This window comes from Gobio gobio (genome assembly GCF_949357685.1).
Source record: "Gobio gobio genome assembly, chromosome: 4".
NCBI lineage: Eukaryota > Metazoa > Chordata > Actinopteri > Cypriniformes > Gobionidae > Gobio > Gobio gobio.
Genome location: NC_137100.1, coordinates 12,539,330 through 12,561,962, shown reverse-complemented (window position 1 = coordinate 12,561,962; position 22,633 = coordinate 12,539,330). Strand labels below are relative to the sequence as shown.

Genomic DNA, 22,633 nt, shown 5'->3' with positions numbered 1-22,633 from the left:
TGTACAATAGGTTTTTCAGCAAAGTTTTGATCATGTTGATAGTTTACAGGCCTTAGATATTTGGTTATGAAATATTATACAGTAGGCTTTATAGGGTTAATAATCTTTTTTGTTTATCCCAGCTTACTATGCAGAGAACTGTAAGTAAACCATTAGTAGCTTGGTCCCCCTGAAAAGTATAAATACTGTGTCTCTGTGGTGCTATAAAAAACAGCCAACAAAGCAACATTAGCTCAACAAATGGTGTGCGTTTAGGCCGGGATCACCTTTTTGGCTGACCAATGGCAATTGGAGGGATTGTTAAAAGGCCCACTGAAGTGCCTTGAAACGCGCAGCATTATTCAATGTGTTGATGTAATTTCGCCTGAAACGGCTCAAGCTGTTAGCAGCTCCTCCCCTTTTTTGAAACAGCCAATAGCGTTTCGTTAATATCACAGTTTGACTAGAGTCTTTCTGTTTGGTAAAGCCAGAGTTTCCTCCTAATCTCTAACCGTTTATCATCATAATCTCCTCCATTTCGCTTTGAAATACAGCATTCTGTGCAGAATTTAAATGGGTCAGATATGTTTGTTGACTCGCGCATATGATCCGTGCTGCGCTCTCGTCTCGTGTCTCTAGTAAACGGTTCTGGTCTAGAGACTATGTGTGTGCGCTGTGGCGGTGCGCGTGAAACTAACGTGAAACCAGACTTCATTCGCCTCAACTGAAAGCATATTTACACTGTCTGAGTCGTTTCCTATCGCATGTAAAGTGCACTATGTGCCATTCACCATGAAGAAAATAGTAAATGTGTGAACAGCTGACCGATTTCAGCCGCAGCTTCAGCGTCTATTTATAGTGTAGGGGGCGGGCGAGCGCGCTTTAGATTCTAGAGACCATTTGATTGGACAGAAGATTTGATGAGAAGGTGAAATCTGCGATGATGTCATCAAAATCTGTGATCCATTTTAACGGAAGTGAGAGATTGTAAGTTTTGAATGCTTATGTCTCCTAAATGCGAATTTAGGAAAACACCAGCTTATTCATAACCTTAAGGCTAACATAGTCATACTAAAAGCTAAAAAACTTCCATTTTGATTTCAGGGGGCCTTTAAAAACGTTTGGTAACACTGGTAGTGCAGAAATTACACGCTTCAGCTTTAACTCATCACTTAACTTATGTTCATTTCAGCTGAGGCATTAGGCCTGGATCACATGGTTCCTGTGCCATACCGGAAAATCGCCTGTGATCCTGAGGCGGTGGAGATCATTGGAATTCCAGACAAGATTCCCTTCAAGAGACCATGCACTTACGGAGTGCCCAAACTCAAACGGATCCTGGAGGAAAGGCATGCTGTCCGCTTTGTTGTCAGAAGGTTCGAGGCTCCGTCTTAACATGCTTTTATTTTGAGAACTAATGTTGACCGGACTAAGGAGATTTCCCTTTATGTGACATAGCTGCTCAATTACATTACCAACGTAGTTAAACTGAAACAGCGGTGGTGTGATTTGTCGCTCTTCCAATTTCAACGTGTGACGGTGGTGTCAAAGATTTAATTACTGATAACCTTTCATTTTTGGTCATGTAATTAACTGTGGGGCTCATTGAAAATGAATCCAGATATGCGTATATATACTGGAAATACTGAGTTTCTAATTTGCTTCATCTGAAAAAAAAGAAGTCTAGCCGTCTTTGCCATCTGGCAGAACAGCACTAGGCATCCAAAGTGGAGCGTCATGCTGGTTGTAACCACTGCCATACATGAGCCAGCGTGGAGCCGCTGATTTGGCATAATGAGGAAATCTCCTGCTGTTCGGCACTAGACATGCGTAGACAGCATTTCAGGTTTTTAATATGTTTTAGCTGGTCTTACAGGAACTGTTTTCTTTTTTCTTTCCTTAGGATGTTTGATGAGCGGATTTTTACAGGTAGGTATTTCCTGAACCAGCATCCATCTGGCTCCTCACCCCACTTATTACATTGTAATAGCATTGTTATAACATAACATTGTACCTTTTGCAAGGGTAAAATGTCTTGTTACCTTAAGGAGCTATTTTCACCTCATCTGACCCTTAAAAAAGTACACTCGTTGATGTAAACTATTATAATAATATATATAAAAAATAAATCAAAATAAAAAATATATATATATTGATTATAATTATTTAGATGTTACCACTTAAAGCACATTTTACAGTGCCATTTTTTTATAATGTACACTAGGACTGGGTAAAAAAATATTGATTTCTTGATTATAACTGATTCTCATTTTTACGAACCGATGTCGATTCTTAAATCCCAAGAATCCATTAGTCATCCTGTTTTCAGTTGATGAATGAACAGAGCATTGTAGCGCTCCTCCTATCCAATAAATCACAATAATCTTTGTGCTTTATTACTATTGATATGAAACAAAGTCTCAGATTTAAAATTACATCCATTTTATTACAGAATTCAAAAACATAAATACCGCTGTGGCGCGAGATGCTCTGGTGCAGCTCAGCTCAAGAGAACCGGCAGCGAGGAGCGCACATGAACTGATCTTCTCTTCCGCCTTAATACCAGTTACAGCGCGAAAAAAACATGAATGAGCATCTGAAAGTGTGTTAAAAGATATAGTACAACTTACCGAAATCCGTATCATGTCACATGGAATCGCTCAATCAGTGTTTCAACCATAGTGTCAATAAAACAGCTTGTAAACAATGCCATTTACCTCAGAAAAACCATACCCAGTGTCCATAAACTCGTTAGTCAGCTAGAAAAATTTACTCTAGAGAGGAGCATTTTGCTAAATATAGGCACCATATTATTCATTATAACCTTTAATGTTTTTCAATATTTATGTTTGAATAAATCTGGCAAGTTTTTTTTATGACGCTATATTATTAGCTATAACTGTATTATTATAAAAAAAACACATCATTGAGTGTGATTTAAGTGTTTGTATACAAATCAGTCCATTTTTACCTTCAATAGTAGGCTAATGTAGCCTATAGGCTACAATTGACTCCCATAGTTTACAGCATTATTGTTTTCCTTGAGACAATTTGTCATGTATTGATATATATCCAAAATAATCGAATTGTGAAATTTGTGTCAATACCTAGCCCTAATGTACACTATGTGTATGTTAAACTTGTCTTTTCACATTCTTTTTTAAGCTGCTGGTAAAGTAGCTAAGGAGGAGGGCAAACAGGATGGTGTCACCCCCGAGGATTGTTTCCTAGATGGCCTCAGGGTGCCGAGCTCTTCCCTAGAGCTGGTCAGCAACACTCACAGTAGCAGGTACCAATTTACCTTCCTCGTCATCACAGAAAAACAGTATTGGTATTTTCTTAGATAGTTAGCATTTTTATTTTCCTGTAATGATGCACTGACTGGATTTTTGGCTGAAAAATATGAACCGAAACTCTACTGAAACAGATGTGGTAACTTTGACATGGATAAAAAGGCCAATAAATGTGACATTAGTAAAAATAAAATAAAAATAAAAACGTATTATAAGCATTATAAACAGTTTTATCGTCTGAAGCTTTAAATGTTCTGGCTCTTTAAAGCAGGGTGGATTCTGATTGGCTGTTAATGTTTTATCGTTTATCAGCTATAATAGAAATCGTGAAAGTGATTCTAAAGATATCGTTTCTCTGTGCTGTTTATGTTATAGTTGTGGTGTGGACTTTGCTATTCATTTATATTTAGATATCTTTATTGTCCTTGGTGTGAATAGACCGTACTTCTTTATTCTCTGTTTCCTGCAGAGATTTATTTGATTTTAAAAATGTATAGCTAACAGAATTTTGCCTTTTGGCCAAGTGTGTCAGAAGTTCCACTCTCAGCCAAGAAAAGTCATTTGGGTGGATCACTTTTTTCCTGTAATTAAGAAGAAAGAAAGGTAACTAGTAAAGATGGAAATCTAATGAATGTTTTGTTTCAGATCGACTAGCTCCTGTGTCAGTCCTTTGGCTGAGTGTGAAGCAGGTAGATCTTCTGCTCATAGTTTTAATACAACTTTGGCTTCTGCACTGTAGTTTTGTGAATCTGTAATTTATTTTAATTGTAAAATTCAAAATAATTCATTATGTTTTATTTTTCAGGGCCATCTGGAGACTGTCTGCCTTTGAAAAAGATCAAAACTGAACCCCCAGATGGTGAAATTATCCAGGTGACAGTGCCAGGTATGGTCTCCCAGTCCCACAGCAAGGCTCACACTGAGAGTTTTAATATTTCGGCCCTGGCACCTCAAGTTTTGTTCTCTTTTTGGCGTTACTGCTAGTTATCAACAATCATCCGTGCAGCAATTTAAATAAAGTTGTGAGTTGAAAGCAGCATGAAATCCCTGTAGGTCTGGATGTGAAGGCATTAGCATATTTCACTTACTCACAGAGAGGAAGTTTGTCTTTGATGGTTGCCTTCTGATTTAAAAATATTTGCTCTCATTTTCCACCCTGCTGTGCAGTGATCTGAGCCTTTGAGGACAGGCAGGGCATTTTGCATTACATGCCACATGCATTGGCTAAACACTGTGAACTGAAGGAACATCAAATATAAAAATAAAAACTTGAGCTCAAGTGCTGTTGTAAAACATCATTCTGGCCAAATGTAATTTTTACCTCCTCTCTACCTTCTGTCCTGCCATAAAGACACCATTTATTTAAAGAGCCCCTATTATGGATTTTTGAAAATGTCCTTTCATGGAGTGTGTAACATAGTTCTAAGTGAATGAAAACATCCTGCAAAGTTTTAAATCTGAAAGTGCAGCGTATTTAAAGTTATTGTCTCTCAAAAGTAAGAGTAGACTCTGAGTCCTAAGCCGTTTCGTTGTGACGTCACCACGAAACATTAGCATAATGCCCATCCACTTATTGCATGCGCACGCCGCGCAGACACCAGGGAAACCTTGAACACTGCAGCGGATATTGAATAGCATCGCTGTGCTCTACAATGTGTTTATTGTGTTTCATATTGTGTAAGTATCTGGCTAACCGGCTAACTTTATTACTGTCTTACTGAAATACTACTGTAAATGGGCTGCAGTATTACCTAAAACTGTGCGTATTAATGCAGATTGTCTGTCATTCTTACTACTTTGAGTAAAGATTATGGATGAATGGATAAATTGTTTTGCAAACGTTAATGTTTACATCAGCTGGGCTAACGTATGCTCTGTTATTGATACAGTTTCTACATGTGCACACATGTTTGGTGCGCTATCCTTCTGGGGACTCGCCATAGGCGTAATGGTTTTTATACCGTACAAACCGTATTTTCTATCCCCTTACACTGCCCCTGCCCCTAAACCTACCCATCACAGGAAACATTCTGCATTTTTACATTTTCATAAAAACTCATTCTGAATGATTTATAAGCATTTGTGCTCAATTTCTCAATTTAGGTCCCCACGGTGACACAAGTCCCCATGAGTCTGTCTACAGTCAGGTTGAAGTCCCCACCAGGCTAGAAAAACATGTACACTGCAATACATTAGACACACACACACACACACACACACACACACACACACACACACACACACACACACACACACACACACACACACACACACACACACACACACACACACACACACACACACACACACACACACACACACACACACACACACACACACACACACAGATTTGTTGATGGAAGCACACTTGCTAATGCTGATGGTGAGGAATTACAGTTGAAACATCTTACAATGTACCTCAAACTGAGTAGCATCACTGAGAAACGTCCTGCTCAAGATTCGGATTGAAAAATTAGTTCTTCCATTGTTTCATCATCAATTCGGACTCGCACTGGGATTTATGTAAAATCAATTTCATCATTACTGTCTTTACAGTGTGTACTATCGCTTTGCTTTAGGAAGCCTCCTGAATGGAGCTGGAGTTCAGTTATGGTAATGGGCATTTGTTTCTGAAATACCGGTATGTGCTGTACGCGGTAGACCAATCACAACAGACTGGGCCATCTGACCAATCAGAGCAGAGTAGGCTCCAGAGTAGGAGGGATTTAGAGAGACTTCAGATTCATCCGATGAGTCGTTTGAGAATCATTGAACATTTCAGTGATATTATAAGAATTATAAGGTGCAATGTACAGTTTTTTGACCTTTGATGCAGGTAAACCTGTTGTTGGAGACCTCCAAAACTAAATTAGGAAACTTTAAAATAGCATAATAGGGGCACTTTAATAAATACCCCGGGTCTCATTGTGCTTGCCTCATTAGTGCACTTTTTTTTTCTCACAATCTTTCACAATCAAATTATACTTCCTCCATCTCTGAAACCACCCTGAATCCAATTCCAAACACCTGTCAAACAAACCCAATCAATCCATGATCGATAAAATCAATTCCAGACTGGTTTTTCTGTCGTTTAGTATCCTAATTCACTTGGAATTATATTATGAAACGATTGTGAATGCTGCATAATGTCGATTTCATCAAATGAAATCAAATTGGGCCCTATTTACTTTCTTAATGAATGTCACTGGTTTATACAAAATGTACCTTTCAAAAGTTTGGAGTCTGTAAGATAAAAAAAAAAAAAAAGAAATTAGTATTTTTTTAGCAAGGATATATTACATTGATCAAAAGTGACAGCAAAGGCATTTATTAAGTTACAAAAGATTTCTATTTCAAATAAATGATTTTCTTTTAAACTCAACATTGATAATAATAAGAAATTATTATTGACCACCAAATCAGCATATTAGTATGAAGAATCATGTGACACTGCTGAAAATTCACAGAAATTAATTACATTTAAAAAAAAAAATTGTTTAAAATTGAAATAATATTAATATGTATATTGTATTTTTGATTAAATAAATGCAGCCTTTATGAGCAGATTTATTTTTCACTAGTTGGCAGTTTATCCATGTATTCTAAAAAAAAATGAACCAATTTTATCACCATGAATTTTTCTACTTTTCACAGTTCAAAGTCAAATACCAGTGAACACACCATATTGTATAAATTAAATGCATTTTGAATGCCATTTACAACCAAATTTGGCTCTTCCTCTCTCTTTCTCTATTGTCTTTCACTATATGTCTCTCAGAGTCCAGTGCTTCTACAGAAGAGCCAAGTGAGCCTCAGGCTGAGCGGGTGACCCCTGACCTCTGTCATCCCAAGGAGCCTGTAGCAGGTAACAGCGTACTAGCCTTCTTACTTTATATCTGATTGTAGTTCCATATCCATCTTTTTTTCTCTCGTCTCCGGTGGTATATCAATAAGCCCAAACAAATGACATATCAAAGCCTCTCCAATTTCTCGTCCAGTTACAAATCCCTCCATCCCGTTTCTATACCTGCCCTCCTACAAGCTTTAATTTCCATCTCATAAACTTTATATGTACATGTACGTGTCAGTCCAACTAACTGTCAAGTCCATTCTTGTAAGACATTAATTTCAGTGAGCTTATGCTTAACACATGGATATTAACTGCTGATTTAGCCACTGTGTTGTGTGGAGAAACCATGTCCTAATCTCTCAAAAGGAATTGTACACGATTACAAACCTGTGTGAAGAACCAAACAGGACAGCGGCACTTAATGTACAATAAAACATTTTTACCAGTGATAGGTTGAAATGTGGTAAGACAAGAGTTTTACATTTCATCTTTTAACTCCAAACCCAATACCCCAGACTTACCCAGACAGTAGTCCCAGCCCGATCGGATCCGATGTGAAACCTGTTCCCCATGCTGTGCTAGTTCTCCCACTACAGTAAACCCACATCCAATAGAACTCCCTAAACTAGACTCCCAGTGTTAGTGCCCCTAATATATAGAAATATACTGTGAGTTGATATGAATGCTCAACTGCTGTCATGTGTATTAACAGGTTTCCTTGGTTTTGGAAAATCAGGAAATTTTAAAGTTTTTTGCCAGGCGGAAAAAAAAATTGTTCTGGGCAATCGATTAATTGCGATTAATCACCTCCAAAATAAAAGTTTGTGTTTACATAATACTGTATATGTGTGTGTAGAGTGTATAATTATTATGTATATATAAATACAAACACATGCATGTATATATTTAAGAACATTTTTATATTCATATATAAAATATTTATATTTATATATAAGATAAATGATATAAATATATAGGCTACAGTTTATACATGCAAATATTTCTTAAATATATAAATGAAGGAGTGTGTATTTATATATACATAATTATACACAGTACACACGCATATTATGTAAACACAAACTTTTATTTTGGATGCAATTAATCGCGATTAATCGATTGATAAAATGTTTTTGTAATGCTGTTGAAAATTTTGTGATGATGATTGATTTGGTTCTTTTCAGAACTATTTTGGCACTGAATTTATTTATTTATATACTATTTATTCATATTTTGAATGAGCTTTTATTTATATCTTGTAATGTTTTGTTTTAATCTTAGTTTAATTTTTAATGATTTTATTTTTGTTATCTGTTTTGCCATTTTTATTTGTTTTTTAATATTTCTATTTAACTTTATTTTATTAAATTTCAGGTTCAGTTTTAATAATTAATAATTAAACTTAAATGAAAATGAGAAATGTTGCCTTGGCAACTAACTGAAATAAAACTCAACTGAATAACTGAAATTTTCATCTAATATTTGTATTTTATTTCAATTAAACGGAAAATATTTTTAATCGTTTTAGTAAACAATAGCAACGCTGTTTCTTTTCCATGAATCTGCTCACAAATTGGTAGCGAATCAGTCTGAATCTAAACTTTATTCTTACTATGGAAAAGTCATGGGAATTCATTAGTCACAAAGATCAAGATGTTTAAACAATAATTAATTGGCAAATTACCATTTAAAAAAAATTATTTGTTCATGAGTCAGGTGTAGAAACCTGGTGAAGCATTCATATTGACTCACAGATTAAGTAATTTTGACTCATAATTAATAACACTGGATTTGTTATGTTGAAGTTTGCATTACACATATGGTCACTGGAGTAAAGCACAGGTGAGTTGAATCATCAAAACATCTCCAGCAAAGCGTGTAGAATTCATGTGTTTTTGATCAAATCATACACATAGGATTACTTCCCATGCGCTACACTGATGGTAATATAATTTTCTTTATATCTCTGCAGAAGATTTAACGCCCAAGTCTACACCACAAGGGCTCAAGAGAGCTGTTGAAGGTAAAACTCCATTTTGAATAATCACAGGTTTGTCTTCAGATATTATGGGCTGTTGGTGTGATCGTCTTCCCTTTTCCCCAGAAGACATCGGAGAGATGATCCTTCAGCTGCGAAAGCAAGTCGAGAGCCTGTTCAGCTCCAAGTACAGTGAGTCATGGTCTTACTCACCGTATCATTTACAATCAACTGTGGCGTCAACCTGCGAATCTGCCAGTTACAGATTCCTCAGGCTTAAAATATACACAAATATAAATTGCAGAATTGATAATAGTGTGTCAAATCGAGTCAAATCATCTATCTTTCTCATTTTAGGTGAGGCTCTTGGTCTGCCTGAACCGGCTAAAGTGCCATACTCCAAGTTCCAGATGTACCCAGATGACCTGTATGTCACAGGGCTGCCAGAAGGGATGACTTTTCGAAGACCGAACTGTTTTGGGGCAGCTAAACTCCGAAAGATTCTTGCCGCCAGTAGTCAGATTACATTTGTTATAAAGAGGTATAGTCATAGAGAACACGTTAAAATTATCAAGCAAGTTTGTTCAGACTTACACAAAACACTACACTAGGATGTTTCAGAAAGCTGCTTGACAATGATGTGCCTTTTTTCTGTGTTTGTCAGGCCAGAATTGTTGACAGAACAGGTCAAAAATGAAGATGCCTCTAAGTCGACCTCTGATTCAGGTAAACCAACATTTTATTTAATTTTATTTATTTTATGGGCTGTCACTATTCCTGTATTTAATTTGAGTGTCGATTAACTACCAAAATACCGGAAGTGCCGTATTCCACGGACGAGAATCCATGAACTGCATTATTAGACTGTTTCCAATGGCTGCACGATATATTAAAATCATTAAAAATGTTCAATATAGCATAGGGCTATTGTGAAATCACAAAGGCTGCATTTCAGTGAAATAAATATATGCGCTGCAGGTTTATTTATATGCATACAGGTTATGAGTTTCTTCCATCTCAGAGCAGCTCCGTTCACAGTAAATGCTGCTCCACACAAACTCTGCATTTGCTGTTTGTTTGGGTTTCCAATGCTGGGCGGTATACCGGTTCATACCGAATACCGATATTTATTTTTGTTATGATATGAATTTTGATGATACCGCAATACCGCTATATGTCGCTTAAACAACGTTCGGAATGCGGCGCAGCGCGTCATTGTTTGAGAGGGGACCTATTTCACTGTTGCACTGTACTAGTGGGAGCAGTCAGAGCACAGCTGAGATCATATTACAGCCTATTGCTGAATCCGAAATACCTATACACTCATTCACTATTCCCTACCTACGTTATCACTTTATTTGAAGGAGTGAGTGAAAACGAGTGCGTGAAGTCGGACAACCGTTGTGTGTACATCGGCTGTACACTCGTTATTGCGGTGCGATAGAATGAGTGCACTCAATAACGTCCACTATGGTTTCGGACACCATTACAAAGCGCTGTCCCCTCCAAAAAATGCCCTATTTGAGGTTATAGGGGGATATCTCTGATTCAGCCCTTGATTATAGCAGAGAATTCAAACTACATGCGGCGCGCAAGAGAGAGCGGTTTCTGCGCGGAGCGCCGCGATGATATTAACAGCGTTCACCTCATGGATCATATTATAGCATTTAGACCGGAGCGAGCGTGTTTAAGTTTTTAATGGACATGTTTCATATACTCTAGTGCTCTGAACAAGTACCAGAAGCGTGTATGCGCACATATTTCATCACGTCTTCTTCAAATGAAATGTGCACTGATTTGGCTACACTGATACAACCATACGTTTGATCACGACCACGATGACACTATGGATTATTCTGCTATACTACAAAAGACAATGAATGATGTAAGTTAATAAATAAACTGACAATTCAAAGAAGAAAGGGCAAAAAAGTAACTGCTTTATTCTTTCTGTGTTAAACTGAAGTGTGTCATTTGTTCAGAGAGTGCTCTTAAATGTATTGCAAATATCCGCGTTTCTCCCTCGTTTTGGCAGTTTGTTGTTATACAGGGTTAGATTTTTAAAATTGTTAAGGTGCCCTCAACTTTTTTCCTCTCCGTGGTCATATTTTAATATTCATGTGCCTGTAATATGTGTTGCAGCTCTGTGTTTTATAGGTTGTCTCTCCACAGCATCATTTTGTGGGGCTTTGCAAACCTGTATTAACTCTAGTGTGGAGTTTTTCTACAATATTCACTCGTCATGACAGTAAAACTGGGCATTCCAGTCAATCTACTGCAGTATTTCCTCTCTCAATCAGTAGAAAATGTGGTTAACACCCGGTCATGCATAGGGGAAAAAAATACCGTCATATACTGTGAAACCGATATAATTAAGAAAAATTCCGTGATATACATTTTTGGTCATACCGCCCAGCACTAGTTTCCAATAACATGCATTTGGGAATGCATAAAGTCTGATGTGCTTTGTGTTTCATGCAAAGTGTTGCACTGTTATCATTATCATGAGTGGAGCGCGTCTCAGCAGCTCGGTTAACAAACACCACCTCTGCATATGTTTGGGTTGCTTTTAACGCTCATTTAGGTACGCAACATGCGCCATTTCACCATATTTGTAACGTAAATCATTTATAAACCTATGCCAACACAGGAGAATACATCAATATATTTCTAAATGTGCAAACAAATTTTGCATGTTTGAATGTCCACATGTTCTCATGTCAAGAAATGACAGTGGCTGTAGGATTTCTATCATAAAGAAGTGGCCAAATAGTAAAGATTAAGGAAATTTCAAATTTCATTAAATGTTGTTTGGCCAATATTAAAGGATTTTAAGGATATTAAGGATTTGATCATATAAAGTAACAACCACACCAGGCCATTGGCGCCCTCTGTAGGCATTTGTTATAATATGTAATGCACATAAGTTGATCATGTTTATATTATGTACATTACATTATGTATTTTAACAGTGTTATTTAATAAACTCGTATTATTACTTGCTTTTGACATTTTATCTATACCAATTATTATTGCCTCATTGTTATTATACCCATGTATTTGAAGTCATTTTTATGGTTCTAGTTCACTTTTTCGATTAATCATCAAAATAATTGACCAATTACTCGAATACCAAAATAATCAATAGTGTTAGTGACAGTCCTAATTTTATTTTATTTTACAAACCATTTGTCCTATGTAGGGTCGTTTTGTTTTGTTTTTTGTTTGAACCATCTATTTTGTGTGTATTCCTTCTGTTTTATCTAAAATATCAATTACTAATCTAATATAATGCTCCTTTTGATTCAATATTCAGCAGAAACTGACTCTAAAGACCAATCAGATGACCCAGGACCTGCCTCCAAAAGACCAGGGTTCTCAGGTATCACTGTGATTAAGTTATCAGGTGTTGTACATAGTAAGTTTGTGGCTTTATTGCATCCTGACTAAATGAAAAGATTCAGTTGATCCTTCTGCCACGTGTCTGTCTTTTGGATGCCAGTTCATGTTCAAAACTTCATTCCCTCCTGTCCTTTCCCAATATGCTTTCACTAAACCGTTGGCTTTTCTACCATTGTTCTGCCCTCAGACAGTTTAGAGGCCAAGCTCTCCCGTATCGACTTGGCGAACACACTGCGAGAGCAGGTCCAAGACCTGTTCAACAGGAAATACGGCGAGGCACTGGGCATTAAGTATCCTGTGCAAGTGCCTTACAAGAGGATCAAGAGTAACCCTGGCTCAGTGATTATCGAGGGCTTGCCCCCTGGCATCCCCTTCAGAAAACCCTGTACCTTCGGCTCACAGAATCTAGAGAGGATATTAGCGGTGGCAGACAAGATCTCTTTCAGCATTACAAGGTGAAGCACTGCGCCAAGTTTTTGAAAAGCTTTTAAACAAAAAAAAATAGTGAACATGGATTACTTTGTGAAATATATTGGGTTTATTTAAGAAATACAAAGTCTCTTCTGTCTTTTCAGGCCTTTCCAAGGGCTTATTCCCAAGCCAGGTAAGCAGTGTTTAGAATTGTCTATATTTTTGCTGAATTACTCATGGAAATGACTTAATCAAATCATTGTTGTTTTGCCAGCACCACGAAGAATAACCATATTAAAGAAAGGTTACACCCCAGTAAGCGGTAAGAATAAGGCATCATTTACTATATACTTACTACTGTATGTTGTAGTTATTTATTGCACTTATTGGATAGGAAATCCAGAACTTGTGTTGCAACAAAACTAGATCTAGAACTGTCAGTTGATGGATGCCCCATTTCTGTTTTTGATGAGCTGCACAGCTCATTTAGCCACTTTAGTTTAATTGTTAGACAAAGATTATATTTATATGTATACTTTTTTTCTGTAATTAATCATGATTCATCACAATTAAAAAAACTCTCCAAATTAATGAGGAACAATTTAAAGACAGCATATTTTAAATATTTGTTGTAATGTCATCTTTTTATGAATGAAGGCCAGTATCACTGATACTAATGTCTCTATGAAACATTAAGGGCGTATAACTGAAAGCTACAATTTCAACATCTATTAGTCTTTAAAAATAGCAACTTTTAATTTAATTGAACTTAAAACAATCTTTACATAAACCCATTATAATAAATGTTATATTTACCCATGACCTTCCCTTTTAGACATAGTCTACACAGAATTTGAATAAAGTTATCAACACCTTTCTTAACTGCATAAATAATAAATGAAATATAGATGAATCATCATTAAATCTACGATTTTTTTCTCTTCCCGTTGTTCTTTGATGAACATTAATGACAGGCATCATCAGTGCTGCTGTCAATTTAAGATCGGCCGCTGCCGAACATGCCACGGATCTGACGCGCTGTCCCGCGCATCTCATTTTCTCACAAGTTAATTTAAGACGTTATTTAACTCATTTAAGACTCCTAATATGAGAATACTCGACAAAACTGGTGTTTTTGCAAAATTCTCTGTGGTGTTGTTATTTTTTGTTAGAGAGCGAAAGAGAACTCGATGTGTGCAAGAGAATGGCACGCGCGGGTAACGGACGCTGTTAAATTAATTACTTGCGTTAAATATTTTTAATGCGTTAAACTGAAAAAATGTATCGCCCACGTTAACGCGTTAATTTGCCCAGCACTAATATATATATATATATATATATATATACACTCACCTAAAGGATTATTAGGAACACCTGTTCAATTTCTCATTAATGCAATTATCTAATCAACCAATCACATGGCAGTTGCTTCAATGCATTTAGGGGTGTGGTCCTGGTCAAGACAATCTCCTGAACTCCAAACTGAATGTCAGAATGGGAAAGAAAGGTGATTTAAGCAATTTTGAGCGTGGCATGGTTGTTGATGCCAGACGGGCGGGTCTGAGTATTTCACAATCTGCTCAGTTACTGGGATTTTCATGCACAACCATTTCTAGGGTTTACAAAGAATGGTGTGAAAAGGGAAAAACATCCAGTTTGCGGCAGTCCTGTGGGTGAAAATGCCTTGTTGATGCTAGAGGTCAGAGGAGAATGGGCCGACTGATTCAAGCTGATAGAAGAGCAACGTTGACTGAAATAACCACTCGTTACAACCGAGGTATGCAGCAAAGCATTTGTGAAGCCACAACAAGCACAACCTTGAGGCGGATGGGTAACAACAGCAGAAGACCCCACCGGGTACCACTCATCTCCACTACAAATAGGAAAAAGAGGCTACAATTTGCACAAGCTCACCAAAATTGGACAGTTGAAGACTTGAAAAATGTTGCCTGGTCTGATGAGTCTCGATTTCTGTTGAGACATTCAGATGGTTGAGTCAGAATTTGGAGTAAACAGAATGAGAACATGGATCCATCATGCCTTGTTACCACTGTGCAGGCTGGTGGTGGTGGTGTAATGGTGTGGGGGATGTTTTCTTGGCACACTTTAGGCCCCTTAGTGCCAATTGGGCATCGTTTAAATGCCACGGCCTACCTGAGCATTGTTTCTGACCATGTCCATCCCTTTATGACCACCATGTACCCATCCTCTGATGGCTACTTCCAGCAGGATAATGCACCATGTCACAAAGCTCGAATCATTTCAAATTGGTTTCTTGAACATGACAATGAGTTCACTGTACTAAAATGGCCCCCACAGTCACCAGATCTCAACCCAATAGAGCATCTTTGGGATGTGGTGGAACAGGAGCTTCGTGCCCTGGATGTGCATCCCACAAATCTCCATCAACTGCAAGATGCTATCCTATCAATATGGGCCAACATTTCTAAAGAATGCTTTCAGCACCTTGTTGAATCAATGCCACGTAGAATTAAGGCAGTTCTGAAGGCGAAAGGGGGTCAAACACAGTATTAGTATGGTGTTCCTAATAATCCTTTAGGTGATATATATATATATATATATATATATATATATATATATATATATATATATATATATATATATATATATATATATATATATATATATATATATATATATATATTTTTTTTTTTTTTATAAATTTCTATTTTTATATATTATATGATTTTATAGATACTTTTTAATGCTTTTGAAAAAAAAGTCTTGATAAATACAGTAAAACAGTAATATTGTGAAATATTATTACAAGTTAAAATGACAAATTTATATTTTAATACTTATATAATTTGTAATTTATTCCTGTGATGGCAATGTTGAATTATTAGCATCATTACTCCAGTCTTCAGTGTCACATGATCCTTCAGAAATTTCTAATATGCTGATTTGCTGCTCAAGAAACATTTTATTATTATTTTCAATGTTGAAAACAGTTTTGCTGCTTTATGCTTTTTGTGGAATCTGTGATACATTTTTGTTTCAGGATTCTTTCAATAGAAAAAATTACATCAAAAGAACATCTTTTCACTTCTATAAAATTGTCCATTATTATAAAAAAATGTTATTCAAAATATCTAATATTTTATAATTGTCTTGGACATGGGTTATTTTATCATTTTTAAGGTATTTCCTTTAAAAAACAAAACAGTATAATTCTAGCCTCAAGCTAAGTCTGTCAAGCATAAAAGGTTATTTTAATGTTGAATCTGTCAGTAAACTTTTATTAAATATCCTTATACATTAATATTTTATCCCTGTCCAACAGAAGAAGATGAGGTCAACCGAATGGGAGAAAAAGTGATATTAAGAGAACAAGTTAAAGAGCTCTTCAATAAGAAATATGGTACGTTAATTACTAATAACTGATTTGTTCCTTTGTGTAAATGTGTCATTTTATCATTTTGAGAATATTCCCAATGCTTCACATGTGAATGTGTTGTGTTCAGGTGAAGCTTTGGACTTGGACCGCTCAGTCATTGTTCCGTACAAGTTAATCCGAGCCAATCCAGGCTCACTGGAAGTGTGTGGACTTCCGGATGATATCCCCTTCAGGAATCCCAATACTTATGACATAGTTCGGTTGGAAAAAATCCTCCAGGCCCAAGATGAAATTACTTTCAATATCAAAACCCCCCTACAGTAAGTGCTGTGCCAGATGTGATTATAGTGATTATGTTGGATGAGCACTGCTTGCAAGTTTTGTCTGATCTCATTTTGTCTTTGTTTAGGCCTTTTACAGAGTTGTGTACTCAATCTTGTAATAAAGGTAAGAGCCTTTATTTATTATTAAACATTTTATGTACTTATGAAAAAAATTTACATGTGTGTAAATGTTTACATCCTCTTTTGCAGAAGGTAAAGAAGTTTCTACGAATCGACGCAAACGTAAACGAGTGCTTGACAATAGTCAAGCATCCATGCCCACTGGAGCAGACTCGGCATTATCAACCAATCAGATACCTGTCATGGTATGCAAACACATTACAAGAGTGGTTTCTTATTTACAATTTTTTAGCAATTCTTTACGTCATCATAAAAGGCATTTTAAACCCAGGTTACTTTCATAATGTCACATTTTGTTGAACAGGATATTCAATGAGGAAAAATGTGGGTGGGACAGGAATTAATTGCTTTTTGAGAAGTGTGTGTTATGGACAGAATGGAGCCAGACTAAATAGTCATTTATGTAGTGGTTGACATTACACTACAGTTAAAAAGTTTGGGGTCAGTTAGACATTTTTTTTTGTGGAAATAAATTAATACTTTTATTCAGCAAGGTGCATTAAATTGAACCAAAAAAAGTTGTTTTCAACATTAAAGCTACACTGTGTAACTTTTTTTAGTTTATTCTTAGCTAAGAACACTTAGTTCTTTCAAAAATATATGTGCTCATTAATGTATATTTACTTCTTTCAAGTAATAAAGTATTCTCGTAAGTTTATAATATGCCATTGAAAATGCATACGGGTGAGGGGTTCGAATGCCAGTCGCCATGTTGCCCCTCCATCTTGAAAGTAGAGGGACAAAAGAGGGACATACCCGTAAATTCAAGCTTCGCCTTTTGCGTTTTAACACTCAATGGCACCGTGTCGAATGTGGACGAGGTCAAACTGGAAGCCATGTTAATCTTGGACTAAATCGGCCACCGTAGGAGTTAAAACGAAATCGGAATTGAGAGAAACAGAAACTAATATTCACTGGATGGTCATATACCTTTTCACCGCTAGATGGGGGGAAATATCACACAGTTTAGCTTTAATAATAAGCAAATCAGCATATTAGAATGATTTCTGAAAATTCAGCTTTGCCATCACAGGAATAAATTACATTTTAAAAGTATATTAAAGGGTTAGTTCACCCAAAAATGAAAATTCTGTCATTAATTACTCACCCTCATGTCGTTGGACACCCGTAAGACCTCCGTTCATATTCGGAACACAAATGAAGATATTTTAGTTGAAAGCTGATGGCTGAGAAAGGCTTCACACAGGCCTCCATTGGCATTCAGTACATTGACACTTCCAAGATCCATGAAAGGCACTTAAAACGTCGTTACAAAGTCTATCTCACCACAGTGGCTCTACAATAATCATACAATGCGACGACAATAGTTTTTGTGCGCAAAAAAAAATCAAAAGAACACCTTTATCCAGCTTGTTATTGCCTTCCGCGTGTGTCTCCACGACGCATGCGCGAGAATATGACGTAGCGCCGGGGCTCGGGATTCCATGAAATGCACACTCTAACCCCATTTTGAGCACTACGCCGAGACCTAAAGCACGATCAATGTAGAATCCAACAGCTTAGACACGCGCGTCTTCCTCTGCTCGTAAACAAATCGCTTCTGGGTCATATGTCCGAACGCCGGATCTGCGTCATATTCTCGCGCATGCGTCGTGGAGGCATACACGGAAGTCGAGAACAAGTTGGATAAAGGTGTTATTTTGATTTTTTTTTGCGCACAAAAACTATTGTCGTCGCATTGTATGATTATTGTAGAGCCACTGTGGTGAGATAGACTTTGTAACGACGTTTTAAGTGCCTTTCATGGATCTTGGAAGTGTCAATGTACTGAATGCCAATGGAGGCCTGTGTGAAGCCTTTCTCAGCCATCAGCTTTCAACTAAAATATCTTCATTTGTGTTCCGAATATGAACGGAGGTCTTACGGGTGTCCAACGACATGAGGGTGAGTAATTAATGACAGAATTTTCATTTTTGGGTGAACTAACCCTTTAAAATAGAAAAGTTATTTTAAATTGTAATACTATTTCCCAATATTTACTGTTTTTATGCATAATGGTGCGTTCACACCAGACGCGAGCGAATTAAGCGCTTTGTGCGAGTGATTTACATGTTAAGTCAATGCAAATAGACATTCTGAGGCGCGATCCGCACGAATGATACGCTGCGAATTGAGCGTTTGACGCGTGATTCACGTGAATGGCACGAGTTGAAAAATCTGAACTTTGGCAGATATTCGTGCCGCGTTAACCAATCAGGAGCTTGCTCTAGTAGTGACAACAATGAGGACAAAATCATATGTGGATACCCGGAGCTGTACGTCCTCTTTAGGATCTGAAAGTGAGTGAGGAGGTCGGACAGTCTGAAAGTTGTAAAAAACGCTCTGAGAGTTCAGGGTAAGCGGATCCACAGCAGCTTTGGCACCTATGCTCTGGTGAATCGTCATCACTGTCCCGCATTCTCATTGGTTTGCTGGCATATGTGGGATTTCATGCGCTCGAATCGCTCGCCCAAGAGGAAAAATGTGCGGTTTCTGCCAGATTTCAAACAACAAAAATCACATCGTATTTGATACAAGACTAAATAGACTAAATCAAATGGAAAAAGTCATAACTGAAACAATTTTAATTGTATTTCATTTTCTCCATAGGGAAATTCATCTTTTACGAAAACTTACTCAAACTGTTAAAGACAGACCCACTGTAACTATCCGAGGCTGTTAATCGATATGCTTAGTCATTGCATTATTTCAACTTCTTTTTAAAGAATACTTATATTTTTATTTATTATAATTATATTTAACTTATTTTATTTATAATACTTATATTTGATTTATTATATTTATAGTTTTTTACTCTTAAATAATAATAAAAAAATACTTCCAGTATACATTTAAATTGACACCTGCCATGGTGTTTCTTATTTGTTGTCTCTGATTTAGATCTGAGTCTGTTGTGTGTCTTCAGCCGATGCGCCGTACTGTTTAAAGGTGTAGTTTGTAGTTTCTGTGACACTAGTGGCACCTATCGGAATTACAAAAATAAAGCATATTTCGCGTGTAGTGCCTCCCTCAACTCAAACTTCACAATTACGGGTGCTTGTGAAGCCACGTCTCAACATAAACGTATGATACTTTCAATAAAAGGTCCAACATATTATGAATACTTTTAGCTGTGTTGCTATATGTCATGTAGTTGACACTGCATAGAGCAAACGCAAGCGTCTCGCTTACAATAAACCCATCCAACACATCTGCATACATTTTTCACAAAGAGATAGTGAACATGTATTAAAGGGATAGTTCATCCAAAATTTTTAATTCTGTCATTTACTCACCCTCAAGTTGTTCTAAACCTGAGTTTCTTTGTTGTGTTAAACACAAAAGAAGATATTTTGAAGAATGTTGGTAACCAAATATTATGAAATAAAAATACTATGGAAGTCAATAAGGAGCAGAAACTGGTTACCAACATTCTTTAAAATGTCTTCTTTTGTGTTTAACAAAACAAAGAAATTCTTGGGGGTGAGTAAATGATGACAGAATTTTCATTTTTAGGTAAATGGGGTCAATTGTATTGAACTTCCATGTCAAACTTAAAAATTGCTATTTTTGCTAATTGGACTAGTATTATAATGTCTTTTTTTCTCTTTACAGCAATGGCCCATGTACATGGTGGACTATAGCGGAGTGAATGTTCAAGTTCCTGGCAAAGTCAAATACTAAAAAACATTTCCGATGCCGTACGGAAGACTTTCACCATTAAGGGACCTTTTTAAATGTTTCTGAATGCTAAATTCAGCTTTCCCCAGAGCTGTGGCAGATCGTGCGGCTCGCGCATGGAGACGCCTGTGTGTTCGGGCAGGTGTTAAGAGTGTGTGAACTGCTGGATGCAGTTGTTTCTGAATGAAGTGCTAATAATGGAAAAACACAGCAGTAAATCAATCGGTCAGTGCTCTGTTACTTAGAGGAATAGTACTCACCCTCATGCCAGTCCAAACTGAAAAATATCAACATACAGGTTTGGAATGACACGAGGGTGAGTGAATAATGACAGAACTATTCCTTCAAGAGGTTGTTTGTAAAAGGAGTAGCCGTTATTTGCGTATCAGATGAACTATATTGCTTTGCCACCAGGATTTGTGATAGCAGATCCTGGACACAATCATGGTTACATAACCATCTCATAAAGAGCAGTAAGAATGAGATTTGGGATTTGTTTTTTTACCCAGATACTGCTAATCACTGTTGGGATACACAGCCTTGTTTGGTGCCGAGAGCTCGTACAGTACGTACATACTGGACTCGACTCCTGTAGTTATCTGGGTCTCATGCCTTGCAAATGTTTGTATTATTATTTATTTATTTATTTAAATAAAAACTTGTATATGCAGGGAATGTAAACTACCACATTCAGTATAGAGCATAAAGTACTGAATGACACGACTAATGATGCTAAAAACAACTAGCTACTGTATGTATTCAGAGAGAAACTTCTGCTTCAGGTTTCAGTAAGTCAAGTTGGAAAACCCTAACATGATAGCACTAACTTATATTCAATTGAGAGACTTTTTTGTATTATTTTAGCTTTGTAAGTTACTCTCAAGTTCGTTAATGTAAGGCTAAATGAGATATTTCACGGAGAAACCATCATGAATGTATTGTTTGTAAAGGAAAGAATGCTATAACGTTATTCTGTAATGACTGTCTCTGGAATCGCCAGTATTTATATGCTGTACCTTAATGCCATTTAGGCCTTTCAAATAAAATGTGTTGCCTTGCATTTGTTTGTTTGTTTGTATCGTGATAATGTTATGCAGTGAAACCCTTTCTACTTGTGTGTATTAAGCATTCCTCATTGCATAGTAGTTAAATAATTCTCAAATATGATCTTTCTGATGCAAAATAGATGAATGATGAAGAATGAATGAGTTGAGGCCATCATTAGCACCATCTGCTGGGAAAAGGGCAACATCACATTTTCGCTAACATTTTCCACTTTTAATCTTAAATGTAATCCTATATTTTCAGACATTTTCATGGCTGAAGTGTTTCATAAGGTATGACTGCATTATGCTCATAGAAAGAGATCAAATTAAAACGCCATCATTGCTGGCACCTTTGCTAGAGTAGTTTTTACACTTAACTTGAAGCAATTAATAAGCAGAATTACAGTGATAATTCACCTATAATCGCAAATTCTGTCATCACTTTATCGCCATTTGTTGTTGATGCAAACCGTATAACTTTCTTTTTCTTATTCAAATAGATTTGAATATTTTCAGTAAATCCTGATTTGTTCAGATCAGCCAGAAAAAATACATCTTTTTTTTAAATGAATTTTACCATTCCAAGAAATTCTGTGTAGATTTATCCTTGCACATTCAACAGAAAGCTGGTTATAATTGAAATCAAAAGATGTGCTAATTAGATTTTTTTTTTTTTAAATATCCGTTAACTTTATGATGAATCTAATGATTTTATTTGGTAAATTCCATGTAAGAGTAAAATAAATCATTCAAAACCTCGTGTAAAGGTTTTTATGGTTGATTTTCATTCATACATTGATTCTCTCCAATTTATTGATAGAAAATGTAGAGACACAATTGTATTTGCTAAAAGAGTTTATTTTAATTGAAAATTTAACCTGTGTATGTTGTCTTTATGTAGTAGGCTTGACCTTTGGTTGTATTTGTTCTCTTCACTGTTGTTAAATTATATATTTATGTGTATGTATTTTTCTTGTAAACCCTTTTTCCCCTTCTATGTGGATGTCTTGTTATAGTTAGTTGTGTCTTTGGAAAAAAAACTGATTCACGAACCAGACTCGTCTAGTTCTCCAGACAGTTCATCCCAATCATCCTGACGCATCTGTTGACAGCAACTGGACAGGAAAATTACCAGTGAAAAAAATGTAGAGGGACTTTTATTTTGCCATTT

General features: G+C 36.5%; 1 protein-coding gene across 6 annotated transcripts in view; it reads left to right on the top strand.

Annotated features, from left to right (window-relative positions):
• gtf2ird1 (GTF2I repeat domain containing 1) overlaps positions 1–21,476 on the top strand; it is a 43,258-nt gene extending 21,782 nt beyond the window's left edge. For 2 of the 6 annotated variants that reach the window (XM_079815562.1, XM_079815563.1), the window contains exons 9-27: positions 1,172–1,355; positions 1,883–1,908; positions 3,145–3,268; positions 3,918–3,961; positions 4,078–4,158; positions 7,051–7,137; positions 9,095–9,145; positions 9,230–9,292; positions 9,458–9,641; positions 9,765–9,826; positions 12,417–12,482; positions 12,690–12,957; positions 13,078–13,106; positions 13,188–13,235; positions 16,218–16,295; positions 16,399–16,591; positions 16,681–16,718; positions 16,805–16,920; positions 20,351–21,476. In XM_079815562.1, the coding sequence (XP_079671688.1) occupies positions 1,172–1,355; positions 1,883–1,908; positions 3,145–3,268; positions 3,918–3,961; positions 4,078–4,158; positions 7,051–7,137; positions 9,095–9,145; positions 9,230–9,292; positions 9,458–9,641; positions 9,765–9,826; positions 12,417–12,482; positions 12,690–12,957; positions 13,078–13,106; positions 13,188–13,235; positions 16,218–16,295; positions 16,399–16,591; positions 16,681–16,718; positions 16,805–16,920; positions 20,351–20,419 (1,811 nt within the window). In that variant the 3' untranslated portion in view covers positions 20,420–21,476. Of the gene's footprint in view, positions 1–1,171; positions 1,356–1,882; positions 1,909–3,144; positions 3,269–3,917; positions 3,962–4,077; positions 4,159–7,050; positions 7,138–9,094; positions 9,146–9,226; positions 9,293–9,457; positions 9,642–9,764; positions 9,827–12,416; positions 12,483–12,689; positions 12,958–13,077; positions 13,107–13,187; positions 13,236–16,217; positions 16,296–16,398; positions 16,592–16,680; positions 16,719–16,804; positions 16,921–20,350 lie in introns of all 6 variants that reach the window. The other 4 variants (XM_079815560.1, XM_079815561.1, XM_079815565.1 and 1 more) reach the window with 3 other exon arrangements.
• The last annotated feature ends 1,157 nt before the right edge of the window (positions 21,477–22,633 follow it).